General features: G+C 39.2%; 1 protein-coding gene across 2 annotated transcripts in view; it reads left to right on the forward strand.

The window, feature by feature from the left end:
- carmil3 (capping protein regulator and myosin 1 linker 3) overlaps positions 1–15,354 on the forward strand; it is a 73,731-nt gene that overhangs the window by 30,118 nt on the left and 28,259 nt on the right. For both annotated transcript variants that reach the window (XM_046051573.1, XM_046051572.1), the window contains exons 12-16: positions 363–449; positions 3,200–3,309; positions 4,493–4,570; positions 9,566–9,642; positions 14,405–14,509. In XM_046051573.1, coding sequence (XP_045907529.1) covers positions 363–449; positions 3,200–3,309; positions 4,493–4,570; positions 9,566–9,642; positions 14,405–14,509 — 457 coding nt within the window. The remainder of the gene's footprint in view (positions 1–362; positions 450–3,199; positions 3,310–4,492; positions 4,571–9,565; positions 9,643–14,404; positions 14,510–15,354) is intronic.

Here is a 15,354-nt window from a genome sequence, read left to right on the forward strand (position 1 = left end):
ATGATTATTTTCATCGTCAGTTACCTTGATTAATTTAATTATCTTTTGGTCTGAAAAATGTCCATCACAATTTCCCAGAGCCCGATGTGGTGTCTTGAAATAGCTTGTTTTGTCAGACCAGCTTTCCAAAATTCAAAGGTTTTATTCACATTATATTAACATTTGACAGGCTGGAAGCAGTGAAGTTTAGGAAACAAAAAAAAGACCAACAATGAATCAAACATCAAAATAGTTTTATTTATTGTCAATGAAGTAATCAATTAAACAAATGTTCTAGCTCCCCTTCTTCTGGCTGTTTTGACTCTGTTTGTTTTTTGTGATTAAATGAGGCCTTTATTTTCTGTCCTCTCTCCTCATACCAGGAGTCTCCAACCTGATTCAACAAGTGTGTCGCCTCAACAAGGGACTGCGCCTTCTCAATCTCTCCAAGACCTCCCTTTCGTCCAAGGGTAAGACACAGCAGCCTGTTGTGGCTGACTCTGCACACAAACACATTTTTACTATTAATAAATATAAATTAAAGTCCAAATACATATTGGAGCTGGTGGGGGGAAAAAATGGTGTGTCAAAGACACTTCAGCAGAGTGGAAGCTTTCTGTTAAATCTGGGCTTGAATCCAGGTTCTTCTATTCAGGAAACAGTCTCTTGAACCATAACTCTGCCCTGCTGCCCCAAATGCAGTTTTATTTGGGCTGGAATTTACTCACTTAGATAAACAGACCCATGCATGTGTACAGTGTGATCCATCTACCAAATGATAATCAGGTCATCATGTAGTTGATCCGTTTTTCCCCCCTTAAAATCCTGTGCAGGAATTAGTGCAGTGTCCCAATTCTATTGCTTTTATCCCCGACAATACTACCAACTACTAGTATAGCCGATTCAAAATGATCATATTGATACAGATGTAAATCCATATATTAATAGCCTGATCTTGATGACATTTTAGGTTATTGTAGCATATTTTGTGGCATTTTTCATCTTTAATCTCATTTATGGGGTATTTCTGTGGATTATCTGTTCATCTCTGTTGTATGGCGGCACGGTGGTGCAGTGGGTAGCGCTGTTGCTTCACAGCAGGAAGGTCGTGGGTTCAAACCCTGGTTGCCCTCGGGTTTGTGTGGAGTTCGTATGTTCTCCCCGTGTCTGCATGGGTTTTCTCCGGGTGCTCTGGTTTCCCCCCCAAAAACAATTTAGGTAGGTTTTCCAGTCAGTGCCGTTTGACCTGGCATGGCATTTCAATCTGGAATTGGTACGCTGTACAGTGGGTGCCCACTGCTCTCTTCACGGGTCGGTTAAATGCAGAGGATGAATTTGTGACAATAAAGTATGTTTAGGTATTGTGCACTGATTCTGGAAAGAGATGTTAAATTGAACAAACAAAAAAAACCTGCTGCAGGGAGACATCTAGCTAAAGGGGTAAAGAAAGAGAGCTGTGTCATGTGAAATAGCAATGGCTAGCCGCTAAAAATAATTTGATTATTTTCCCCCCACTGTTCAGTGTAAATGGAAAAATATCCTTTCTTTCAACATATCTAAATGACGGTGTAGCTATGTAAATCAGCTAATTGTGAGGAAAAAAGAACAGCTTAATCCCAGCTAAAGCTAACTAGTAGCATCGCAGAGTAGCAGTAACTGTTATTTGAATCAATGAAATTCATGTGATTTGCTGTGGTTAAGCAATATTTATGTAAGTATTACTTTGTAAATGTATTGTTATTTTGATTATAGACAAAATTGAGTTTATTTTCTTAGATGGAAAACTAAAAGGAATGGAAAAAATTAAGAGCTTAAAGACCACATTTAATCATATTGTAGATATTGTGCTAAAATAACTGTTTGTTGCACAGTTTGCTGGCCAGCTTGAAAACAAAATCGTTTTTTTTCTAACGTCTAGTTACTCCCCTTTGCCTGAGTTGGGCAGTATGGCTGAGGAGGTGTTGAATGTAAATTATAAGGCTGAAAGCTGGTTGTTGCGAATGCTGCAGACAATGACCTCGATACCCTGTTAGTGCACATTATGAATGGAAAAACTACGCTAGATGTGATTTTAAAGGCAGTGGGTTGACACAGTGATTCAGGGGAAATGCAGTGATGGTGCTGACCTTGAATGGTGGGTGTTGTTTGTATGACTTTGCAGGGGCTGAGCATTTTTTGTTGAATATTTATAGATCTCCCTCCCTCTCCCCCTTCTTCCGTCTGTCTTTGAAACACCTACACACATGCCGACGCATGAACGCACGCACACACACACACTTAGGCTGTCTCTTAGATGTGATCAGACATGGGCAGATATCACACATGCTCTCGACCCATTGCTCCTGCACAGACTTGTCATTGCATCGCATGGACAGGATGGCTTCTAAAAGTCTCCACTTTGCAGAAGCAAGCAACTGATGGATAGATGGAGGGGGGATTAGACACCCTGTCCCCTCTTCCCCTCATTTCCCTCTTAATCGCTACAAATTAGGGATGAAGAGCTTAGCGCCTTGCCAGCTTCAGAGCGGCACATGCAGTAGCTGTCGTCTTCAACACACACTCCCCAAAGCTAAAGAAAAGGAGAAATACATTCCCTGTAACTGTTGGCTATAATTGATGATATATTGAAGAGTGAATAGCACACAGAGTAACGATGGTTGTGGACCTTTTATTTTATTTGTTGCTGCTGCTAGATATTTCTCCCATGTTCTTATTGTCTCTATATTTAATCCTCAACTTGCCATGGCATGCTGGGCTTTGCGTCAGTGTTGCAGCGTGAGGATTTTAATGAGGAGATCTATCGGGCCTGTGGGTGTAATTGTGTACTGATCTGATTTGAGAGAATGATTTTCTTTTGTTTTGGCTTTCATGGTACACTTGATACTAGGGATGGCGGGGGCTGGGGCTGAGGCTGAGGCTTGGGGGCTGACTGCCATTCTCCGAAAGCTCTTTTTATACTAGCCTGCCATATGAGCTCACGAGTCTCTGCTCAATTATTTTTTGCCACCAAACTTGTTTACCCTCTTTCATTATGTAGTTTTGTATTCATTAGTTGCTAATAAGTCATGTCCAGAGTATTAGAATGGCCCAGTGGAAGGAGGGGAGGGGGAGGGGGGGGGGGTGATTTATAAGATGATGGAAATGACTGAAGGATGTGTATAACTTGTTTATCAAACTCCTTATCCCTTCTCCTCCATTTATTCCCCTCTCCCAAAATTAGGTGTGGTTTCTCTGTCCCAGGCGTTGTGTTCAAGTGATGACTATTCCAATTCTCTGCTGCATCTGGACCTCAGCAAAAACCCTGGGGTTCTGTCTGGAGAGGATGCCACAGTGAGGGACACCTATACAAACGTCTTTCTATACAGTGCCTATAAAAAGTGTTCAACTGGAGAATTTGCATCACCAACTATTTATGTCGATGAACCAACTCCTAATATTTGCATAACGGAAGTGGATGGAAACAAACATTAATTCGCATTTTGTTTTGCTGACTGTCCTGACATTCAGCTAAAATTTGCGCAACATTTGGATGGAAACCTTTAATGCCTCAGTGAGAACATATTGCTACAAAGTGATCTAAATGAATTACAAATAGAAGTATATTCTTCTTTGCAAAACTGCTCAGGTTGCATTTTTAAATCTATACACAATTTGTGGATTGGTATTGAGATGTGGACTCCACTACAGGATACTAACATTGTTGTTTTCACTGGTCTAGCTTTGGCTTTATGCTTGGGCGCATTGTTTTGCTGGAAAACAAATATTACACAATATTACACAATATTACCAAGTAGCAGGTTTTTTGCAGAGTGCATCCAGTTTTCATCCAGAATATGTCTGCATTTTTCTACATTTATTTTCCCCTTCTGGGGCCTACTGCAGAGAAGTATCCCCACAGCATGATGCTGCCACCATCACGCTTCACACTAGGGATATGCTACAGTAAGTTTATGATGATATGATGGATAAAAATCTCAATTTTTAGTCTCATCAGGCAAACTGACTCCAGAGTCTCTCCCACGTGTCTTCTGGCAAACTGTAGCCGAGGTGTGAATTTTTTTTCACACTGGCTTTCTCTTTGACACTCTCCCGTAAAGTTGCGACAGGTGAATCACCACCAAAAGTTGGATCTTCCAGATACAGGTGTATTTATACTACATTCAATTAAAACTCCTTGACTCTCCTTGACTGGAGATCTCCATTTAACTCATTACATGACTTCTAAAAACCCATTGGATGCACCAGTGATGATTTAGTTGTGTCCTAATAAGTGGAGTGAAGTTTTTTTTCATGTTTGTAAATCATTTACAAATCCATTCATTTCACTTCAGCATTATATGGTATTTTTCTGAACAGTGTCAAAAATGCCACATTGAATCTGCTTTGATTGAAAACAATAAAACATGAAAATCTCCAAAGGGGAGACTACTTTTCATAAGCACTGTATATTTTAGTATGTACTGTATATTATATGCCTATATCATTCTCTGAAAGAGTCGTTCTTCCCATACAGAACCTGTACCTGTTCCTGGCCCAGCCCAACTGCCTGGTGCATTTGGACCTGTCGGGGACAGACTGCACCGTGGACTCGGTATGTACTCACCATCTCTGTTACAGTCACTATCCACCCATCTCTGTGTGATCTCATCTCTGGGATGGGATTCAGGCCAAGGAACAGAAAGGGGTAGAGTCCTGAATACGAATCGCCAACCACACAAAAACAGTGTTACCTCAGTTGACTCACAGACTTTCTTAGAGCTGATCTGTGCATAATGCTTTAAGTGATGCTAAGAGCTCTTAGAAGGCACTACAATAGAAACATAGCCTCTTATGAATTATACAAATGAGACATTGTATGAATAGCATACATTAGCCTTTTGTTTCATGCATGCGTTCACGTCTTTGTCACTTCAGATAACTTTGTCTGCGTTGTTACTGTGTCTAAATTTAGCATGCCTGCCAGTGTGACAAAACGGTGGCTTGCCACGTTAGCACATACACCAACAGCTGAAAGGATAAGAGAGCTTTCTCCCAAAAAGAGTTCAGTGACCACGCTTGAATGTGTCTGCCCCTGCTGGTTACTGCTAAGATGGCGGTTCTGGTTCACAGTGACTATACAAGACTCAGTGGAAAAACATTGAAAGCTACAACTCTACTCAAGATGTTTTTAGTTTCTGTCCCCCTCTGGAAGATGTAGAGGTTTGTGAGAAGTGCTGGCTGAACAGGAGGTCACATTTATTGTTTATGCCCAGTCACTGCTGCCTTCTCAGTGCTATATTGGTGCTGACAGGACAATGTACAGTTTGGACATGCAAGGTTGAATAGAACAGACGTGAATATCCCTTTTTCATTGTTTTCTCTGCTGCTGGGAGGTCAGATGTCAGAGTCAGCTAGAGATCTACTCTTGAATTTTAGCCTTGCTCATTGACACCTCAGCACAGCGATGGCTTATTATAACAAGTGAAGCATAGTTGCTGTTCTGCAGGTCTTAGACCAGCACTTTCACGTACTAGATTTAATCCGATTGCTGATTCAATACATTGTTCCTGTCAGTGGTTGAATATAATTAAGAACATTCACTCAAGTACTTTGCTTATTACAGTTTTATGTACTTTTAATTGTATTTCCATGTTACGCTACTTTAAACTTGTACTCCACTACATTTTAGAAGGGACATGTGCTTTTTACGCCAGTACATTTATGTTACAGTTGTGGACACTGGTTACTTTGCATATTTTGGAGATTATTTTTCATTCAAAACGTCGGTCGAAAGAAAATTAATCGACAACTATTTTGATAATCGATTAATCGTTTAAGACATTTTTTAAGCAAAAATGTTAAAATTTGCTGGTTTCATCTTCTTAAATTGAGGAATTTCTGCTATTCTTTTTCATTTATGCTAGTAAATGAAGAGTCTTTGGGTCTTGGACTGTTGGTTAGACCAAAGAAGCAATTTGAAGACGTCACTTTGGGCTCTGGAAAATGTTATAAACGATTAGTCGATTAATCATAAAAATAGTTGGCAAATTAGTTGATAATGAAAATAGTCGTTAGTTGCAGCCCTAGAAACCATCTTGTAAAACATTCCGTAAAATATTGAGGAATCGGTTTCAACCGGTTTTCAATGCTAATCAACTTGTTCTAATTTTCTAAAATCAACTTTTCCTAATTCCAGTGCTGCAACCTGCCTCATTCTTTCTTGTTTGAAAATACAGACACTCAACACAACAATATACCTTGAATAACTGTTGTTTTCTATATGTAGATGCATTTTTGCTAATTGGCTATTGTCAGTGCTAACCTCAGTGAGAAATACATTGCTTCCTGTGACTTTGACTGTGACCCTTCACAGCCTCCACCCTGTTTTTTGCTAGTTGCTGTGATCTAGCAACAATAGGAAATGTTCAGTTTGCATTAGCAGTAATATAATAAAGCTCTTATACAGCTGTAGCACTTTGAACAGTCCAACAGTAAGGCTGATATCAGTGACATTACCAACGGTCACGCTTGCAATTTTAATGGCAGACCAATTAACAATGAAAACTACCATCTAAAAAGGTATGGTTATGATTATTTTAAAAAATGTCTCTCGTATAAATGAGAGAAATTGAAGGGTTAGAACTTTAAACTGCCCAATACCTCACAAAGTAGTTAAAGCTAAACAGCTCCAGCTTGACAAACAAAAATGCAGCTCACACGTTAATACAGCGGTGAAAATAATACTATAATGTACATATAACATTATATACTAGTCTGTGTAATGAGTACTTTTGTTACTTTTTTTACATTGTTGTGTTGCTGCTTTCTCTCAATTAAAGGATCTTAATACTTCCGCACCTGGTTTTTCCTTACCGCAAGGCCTTTCATATTACTGGGCCTGTGTTTGCTTTCTTTCCTTGCTTCACTCAAGCAGTTTAAAATCCCCCGAGAGCAGACAGCATGTCAAGCAGGTATCTGTTTCAGGAAGGAATAGTCCACCCTGTGAAACAAATACTCCTCTGTCTGTGTAAATGTAGGCCATGAATTTTATATTGAATTATGTGCATGAATGGAAACCATTGCGTCTACTGTGCTTTATTTGTAAGTTCTCAAACTTAGTTTCCCCCTATTTCTTTTTAAATTTCACCTTGAGAGTAAAGGAGTGCTCTCTGTGATAGCTACTAATTGTCATTTATTCTTTAGAGAGGAACTATCTTAGGGAGAATTTGTCTTTTTTATTGTTGGCCTGTTGGATTGAATTATTAATAAGTTCCTGTTTTAATCTGCGTTGATGCACCGACAACGATCGATGAGTCAGTTTGTGTGATGGATCACAGTGCCAGGGAATAATAGATTTGCCTGATAGTTTAACCTCTCGCAAGCGATGAGATGCTACTTAAAGTATAACAAGAAATTGGGATTTGATGCCGATCATATCTGCCCAGAGCTCTCTCCTGTCTAACAAACACATATATCATCTTTATTTCAAGATTAATTGGCTCACAGATTCTTGGGCATTCATTTTGGTACTTCCCAGAGCCCTGAAGTTAAAAAGTGAGCCATATCTTCACAAGATGAAAGCTTGATTGGATATGCACTTTGATGGATGGTAAATGAATGGCTGTATTGCTGCATCATGTTATACGTTGATCATATAAGCAGGTACAACTGTATGTGACACAGTACACTTAATTTCCAACACAAGTTTTGAGTGTCTTTTTTCCATATTTAATGTAAAACTTCACATTTGATGGATATTCAGTACAATAAATTGAAGAATTTAAGTAATTACTTTTCCCTGGTGTGGTAACAGCTTGACTTTGATTCAGTGTAATACAATTACACTTCTTATTGCTCATTTGGTCCAGCTATCGGGAATTAGTAGACTTTCTCTGACTTTCCGCACATACTTTGAAAGATTGGTAGAAACAAAGTGTCTGCCATATTTCATTCTGCTGCTGGAGCTGGTGGGCATTAACCCTGAAATGGGCAAAAACATAAGCAAATTAAGTCCCTGTTCTTTTCCAACTATTAGATTTGTGTTTTTCATGTCTTATATTTTTATTATTGCCCATCAAGGGTATCGATTTTTTGAGTGAAAATTACAACAACTTTTAAACATTCCAAATCAGTTTTTTTATTTGTTTTTTTTAAAAATTTATTTTATTTCTGTTTTTCTTTGAATTGCATACAAATTGCTGTACATGTAGTTCCATGAGTGCAAATATAAAATATATGTACACAAATATAAAAATAAAGAATATGTTCTGCTGAAAGAATGGCCCCTGTGACTGATATATCCTTGAATTTTACATTATTACCTTTTTAGTACTTGAGGCATCAATGCATAAGCAGCATTTTGGTGTTGCAACTCGTCAAGGTGGAGCTTATTTGAACTTCTTTTTATACAGTTAGGTAGTTTATTCCCATGGTTTTCAACCTGGGCGTTGGCCCCTTCAGAAGGTCACATAATGAAGTCTCATCAGGACGATGAGATGATTAGTAGGAGTGGAAAGAGAATTTATCTATTTTTATTTTTTTTCCCTCTGTATCTTGAGCAGTAATTTAAATCAATCCATCTGAGAAGTTTGAAAGGCAAATCATTCTTTGGTGGAAGTGCTAACAATTTATAGCCATCTGAAACATGAAAAGGGGCCCAACTAAATGTTGTTTTTCTGTAAGGACTCAAGCCCAAAATATTGAGAACCACTGGTTTGATCTTTAACAATGCAGTGTATTTTATAAGCTCATCATATGTTGTTTTATGTTTAGTATGAATCTGAAAACTAACCAGTAACAAAGCTTTGAGATAAATGTAGTTGAGTAAAGTACACTGCTTTCCCTCTGAAATGTGATGGTGTAAGTCTAGGAGAATAAAATAAGTAAGTAGGCACAAAGTTGGTGACTACTAGAGCCATATCCCTCTATTTATAATTTATAATAAGATATGGTTAAGTGTCTTGCTCAAGTGCACACAGTAAATGTAGCATCTTACTTAGTATTCACAGCAGATTATGAGGTGAAAACAAACACAGGCACCTGTGTTTGTTTTCACCTGCAGAAAGCGCCATTTCAGACAATTTAGAATGTGTGACATTCACCTCAGATGATCCCATGTCCCTTGGCAGTCACATCCTGCTGATGCTCAATAGACTTTTACATGGTTGTATAAACTAACTTAATGACAAATGTTGTATTCTCTTGTATAGACCATAACCATATTGTTAAAAAAGGATCAAATAAATCCTGAATAATATTGCAATGGCTGTCTTGTCCGGATTTGACCAGCAGTAACATCTCGTATTTCACATAACAATCTGCAGAGTCAGGATTCCGTGAAATAATAATTTGTCTTTTTTTTTTAATACCATCTATAATGCTACATTTAGGGACATTTTTGAATCATTGAAGAGGCTTTGGCCTATAAAGAAATACAGTAGCATTGTTATTTGTCTGTGTGTTTGTTCACATTGCATTTGTGTCAGCTTTAATCTGTGCTATGAGCATTTGTGCAGCGTACAAGAGCCAAAATAACTGTTATACAACACAGTCACATTTGCTGTAGTGAACATAAAACAAACCATTTGTCTCTCTGTTTTTCTGCCAGTTGTTTGGGGCCTTGCTGCGGGGCTGCTGTGCTGACCTCTCCTACCTGAACCTGTCCAAGAACTCCTTCTCTCACAGGTGGGCGTTCACCGAGAGTGTAAATCCCTGTCACGGCTATTTTTTTTAAGGGAAAAAAAACACATTTGTTTTCTTCTTCTGACTCAGCCAAACAGCTCTGGAGGAATTCCAGTCAGGAGGCGCAGAGCAAGCATCATCATTTATTTTCTGCTGTAGATTAGTGTTTAGCCCTGGACCTCACTGACGGAATTAGCGTGCACGCTCGTCTCGCAACCCCTCATTTGTACTGGCTCACTGCGTGTGTGTGTGCGCACGCACGTGCAGATTGTGTTTCCGTCTTTCTTTAATGTACACATGTCTCTGTTTGCTAACAAGTTTCCCATCTGTCAAGCACTTGTTTGCATGCCCACAAGTCTTTTTTTGCGTGCTACAGGGTGTGTGTGTGTGTGTGTGTGTGTGTGTGTGTGTGTGTGTTTTTATGTTTGTGTGTGGAGGCGGGGGTTGTATGTGTGTGTCTGTGTTTACCTAGCTAGCAGGCAGAAGAGGCTCCTGCTCTCATCATGTTGTGTCCCCCAGGAGCCCAGGAGCTTCTCTGCTCAGCATATTACATTACAGAATTACAGAGAAAGAAGTTGGTGAAAAATGAGGCTAATTTTAGATGGGAATTATTGTTCCATTCCCCAGGCTCCCACGCCTGAATTTCTTTCTTTTTTTTTCTCAATCCATCTTCTACTTTTTCCATCTGTCTGGCTGCACCTCTAGTTTTCTTTTTCACCTTTCTTCCTTCATTCTTTATTTTTATGAACTCTATTATTTGTAACAGAAAGATTGCATTTCCCAGCATTCCGTCCCCCTTTTTCTGGAGACATCCGTGCTCCATCCATCTTCTTTGTCTGTTTTTTCCCTGTCCATGGCTGTTTTCTCATCTCTTATCCACCTCTCTTCTTGCCCCCTGCCTCCTTCACTCTCTCACCACCTTTCGTCCTCGTTCTCCGCTTATATTCTCTTCTCCTCTTCCTCTCCACTTATCACTCTTCCTCCCTCTCCCCTTCCTCCACTTTTCATCCCCTTTACCACCACTCCTTCTCCTCACTCTCCCCCTTCCCCTGTTTTCCTCCCGCTGATCACAGTTCATCACACCTTCTGCCAGTCAGGGGGTCTTCTGGTATTAAATGCACGTTGCCTCAGTGCTGCTGGTCAGACAGCTGCGGTGTTGTGGTGACAACACAGGGCAACAAAGCTGAACCGAGCTGATAAGAACTGCCTTGTTGCTGCTCATGAATATGGAATGGACTGCCTCAGACCTCACCCATCAGAGTTACATACACAAACACACACACACACACACACACACACACACACACACACACACACACACACACACACACACACACACACACACACACACACACACACACAGATGTGACACAAAGAAACAATGAGCAGTCAATGTAGATACAGTTACACACATACACGTGTGGTAACAAGATGCTGATACAGCTCTCTGGAGAGTGTTTTGTGAGAGCGACAGTGACACAGTATCTGCTTGTGCGACACAAGCCATTCTGTAAGTCCTGACAGGCTGTATGCTAATCATTACAAATGGGTCAAAGAAGAGCTGGTGTTCCACACACTGGTGTGTTATCGCAATAGCAATGACAGGCTTGTAATGCAGCTGCCTGGTTTCCCCTCACTACTATGTCTTTATGCTGGTCTTACCCCTTCTTTTGCCTTCCACAAGTGCTCGCTCCCTTATGACCTTTTCCATTTTTTGCCCCTCATAACATAATTTTCTCCTCCCTTTTCCCCTTTTGTATCTCAGATTTTATTTTATTCCTGTCCTCTCGCTACATGCACTTTTATCTTTTAACCAAGATAACATGGATTTATCTGTGGGGTTGAATATTATGGGACTCTGTGAACCATACATATTCCTAATCTCTGTGAAAAATTCATATACTGTGGTTAAGGGCCGTGTGTGTGTGTGTGTGTGTGTGTGTGTGTGCACTCGCCAAAGCTGGGCTAATCGTGACTGGTAAATTACAAACCAAATTGGCAAGACTTCAGTCATATTCTGATGGGCTTATTTTAACAGCACACAGACAATGAGTGCTTATACTCACAGTGTAATATATGCACAGTGGATTTCAGAGAAGTGGTATAAAATTAGAGGGGTGTGGTGATTATTCATTATATTCTCACCCAGTCACATTACTGCTCTCATACCTATTAAACAGCTGTGCCAAACACATGGGCACATGACAAAGTTGTCTCAGTAATCTGAGAGGAGAGTACAGGACAGCTTTCCAGTTATGATGTCCTAGAGCTTCAGACATGATACAAGTATGATGCCAAAGACAGCTGATTTAGGCTGAATTTGCAAAAGTAAACTGAAAGAAAATTACGCATCCTTATCTTAAGCTAACTATTTTGCAGCAAATAAATAAAACAAAGACTATTAGGATTATTAATAATAAAGGAAAACAATAAAACTACAATAGGCTACATTTTCTTAGAAAGATTTGTGTGCTCACAACTGAAGATTATAGTTGAAACATGTTTTGGAGCCTTTCAAATGTCTCTGTAAGGGAGTAGGTTGAAGGAGTTGAAGTGACATCTAATTGGAAGAGGTTGAAGTGTCAGGTAAAGTTTTCTCATTACTTTTCAGTGTCAGTTAAGGTTGAAACTCTCAAAGTAGTTCAAGTGTCAGTGGAAGTTGAAATGTAGGCAATAAAAGCAGTTGGTGTGTTGGTTAATGTTAAAGGACAGAAATGAATTCAGGTTCCAGTGAAATTTTAAATGTAAGTTTTGAAAGCAGTTGAGGAGTCAGTTAAAATAAAATTGAAAGGCGGTTGAAGTCTTGTAAAAATTATATACAGCCAAAGTATAAATGCTTCACCATTTGACTTTATAATACTTTTTTAGTGTATAAAATTTAGCGATAATTGTGCAGTAGTCAACCCACTAAAATACAGTTCATTGTTTAATGAAGTGTCAATAGGATTTTAAATGTTAAAGGTCACTATATCAGTGCTATAGCAAATTATCCATTGACAAACAATGAGGTCATTTATTAAGCCCCATTAGTGGCATTGCTTTAGGACTAGTATAATGCCAGTCTGTTGGTCACGCGAACAGTCTGAAATATCTCAACTATTGGAGGCATTGTCGAGATTATGGTGCCTGGAGGATGAAGTCTGATAACTTAAGTGATCCTATATGACTCTTCTAGTGCCACCATGAGGTCAGCATTTTCACTTCTCAATGTAGCTTTGTCCATTATTTTTTGTGCCAAGTTACCTGCAAAACTAACGTTCCCATGAACTGTGTCTGTACTTTGTGTTTAGTGCTAATTTGCAAAAGTTAGGATGTTAACATGGTAAACATTAAATCTGCGATAGTATTTTGCATTGTCATTGTGAGAATGTTGGCATTTAGCTAGTATGGCCTCTAGCTTGGCTGTAGACTCTTGCTTTACTCTGTTACTTCAATACTCTGTTGTGCGGTATCAGGACTCATACAGCCATGTCTGATGTTAACTGATTCTGTGGCAAAAGAAAATTAGTACCATCCAAGTAAAAGTGCATAAAACATGCTGCATGCGTTCAGACATGAGTGAAATGAAAATGAAATTACACCTGCACTTTTTCTGCAGTGATGAGTGTCTGCCATGAAACTTGTAATTCCATTACATAATTATCTGAATATATAAGATGAGCATATCACGATTCTCTTTTCGCTTGCAAAGATTTACTGATAAGACTTTTGCATTGTAGTTTATGAATAACTAAAATAGTGAGATGAATAGTAGATAGATGAATAGTTCAGCCACTGTCGCCAAGTGCTTGCTCATGGTGGGAATTGTTGGATCTCTGTAAATAATATTAGAGAGTATAGTCTAGACCAGCTGTATATTGAATGAATGTACTATTAACTTACTTTTCAAAGTGCCTCCTCACTGAAACAATACTCGTTTATTAGGATAAGGGTGAAAAAATAGAGCAGTAAGGAAAGGCTTCTGCGCTGCACAAGTAAACAACATATCAGCTGCCTGAAGAGGGGTAGCAGGTAATCTTTTCACAAAAAACAACTTCATCTTTCCAGAAGATGAATTATTTCTCTCTCCCCCCCAATCCCTCCCTTTCAGTCCCTCATCCCCTGCCTCTCGTCACTTCTCCTGGTGTCTCCAGACCTCATCCTCCCCTGTGATGAATTATTTGTGCAGTGTAGGCTGAAATGGCAGATTGGCTGCTTTGACACATTCTAAACACATATCTGAACCAGTGTACTACATCCATCCTGTGAATGCGGAGGAATAATCCCCTTCTGTATTATGGCTCAGAGGGATGTTATACATGCACACTGACATATCCTCTGTCTCTTTCCTCTGGTGACAGGCTAGTGTTCTCTATATGACAAACAGATGGCTGGATAATTGGTCAGTGATACCTCTGTAACTGGTGGCAGTAATTAATTTCAACTTCACCTTTTCACTGTGTCTGGTTGATATAATACTGACCTAAATGTCACAGCCGGCATCTGTCTGCTTTAGCTTTCTTTCTCTTCCTTTCTATTTCGCTCCCGTTGTTCCATTTGTATCTTGTCACTTTCTATCAGCATATCAAATCCTCCTGTCATCCTCTGTCTTGTCTTGACCAGTCTCTCATCTGTTCTCGTTGTTCTCTCACCTTGTTTATTTTTCTGTCTATTTAACTGGCTTATTGGGATCCATTTTTAATGCTCACTCTCTGTTTTTCTATTCCCTCCCATTGCTACACACTTTAAAATCTTTCTATTTTTTACCTTTACCGTTCTTTTTCAGGAAAGCAAGAGATTCTCTGCCAACTTTCCGCCAGTTCTTCAGCTCAGCATTCAGCCTGACCCATGTCAGCCTGGCCTCTATGAAAGTCCCTCCTGATTCACTGAGGTGAGTCATTGATTTAAATGGATCTCTGAAGCTCTGAACATTCCTAAGCTTTTGTAAGATGATCACTTATATAGTCTGCAAATAGATGAAAAATGAGCAGTTGTACATCTTAGGGTAACGTTATTCAGTTTGACTTTTGACTTTTACCACAAAAAGAACAAATTCATATGTAAATGCTCCCGAACTCTATTAAAGCTATGATTCCCCCAAAACAACGAATGTGGCTACTTACAAAATCGATCTCTTTAATCCAGATTTAAATAAATAGATGCATACATAAACAAATCAATCCAAGATGCACATAAAACCAAATTTTTTTAAAATGCACTGTCAAGGGTGTTGCAGTGATTTTTGATGGCCAGTTTTGACAGAGGAACTATCAAAAGTAAGGTCAGCATTGTCAAAAAAAAAAAAACAGAAATTTCGCTACCAGGTGCAAATGAAACAAAGGTACCAAAGCCCCATCTACATCTAAGCAGCATGTTAAGTCCACATTGAAAGTAGGTCAAGGAAAATTTTCTAGTTTAAAGCATCTAGCAATACAGAATGAATGGATAACTATGTACAGTATGTTATCATCGGGACTCATTAAGAGATGTGGTCCTATATACATCAGTTGTTAGTGCAGTGCAAACACTAAGGCCTTAATAAATACATACACTGCAGTTAGTTGTGGCATTGCTGATTTCACTGACAGTGATCAGTCGCCACCTGTGACAGCCAACTGGCAAGCAATCACTTCCCCTTTATTCAGAGAACTTCTGGACGGGATGCACATACTGAGTTGGCAAAAGAAATTGCAATAAAAGCCAAGAGGATGCACTTATATACACATCACAGTCAGT

This window comes from Micropterus dolomieu, linkage group LG06, assembly GCF_021292245.1.
Source record: "Micropterus dolomieu isolate WLL.071019.BEF.003 ecotype Adirondacks linkage group LG06, ASM2129224v1, whole genome shotgun sequence".
NCBI classification, from domain to species: Eukaryota; Metazoa; Chordata; class Actinopteri; order Centrarchiformes; family Centrarchidae; genus Micropterus; species Micropterus dolomieu.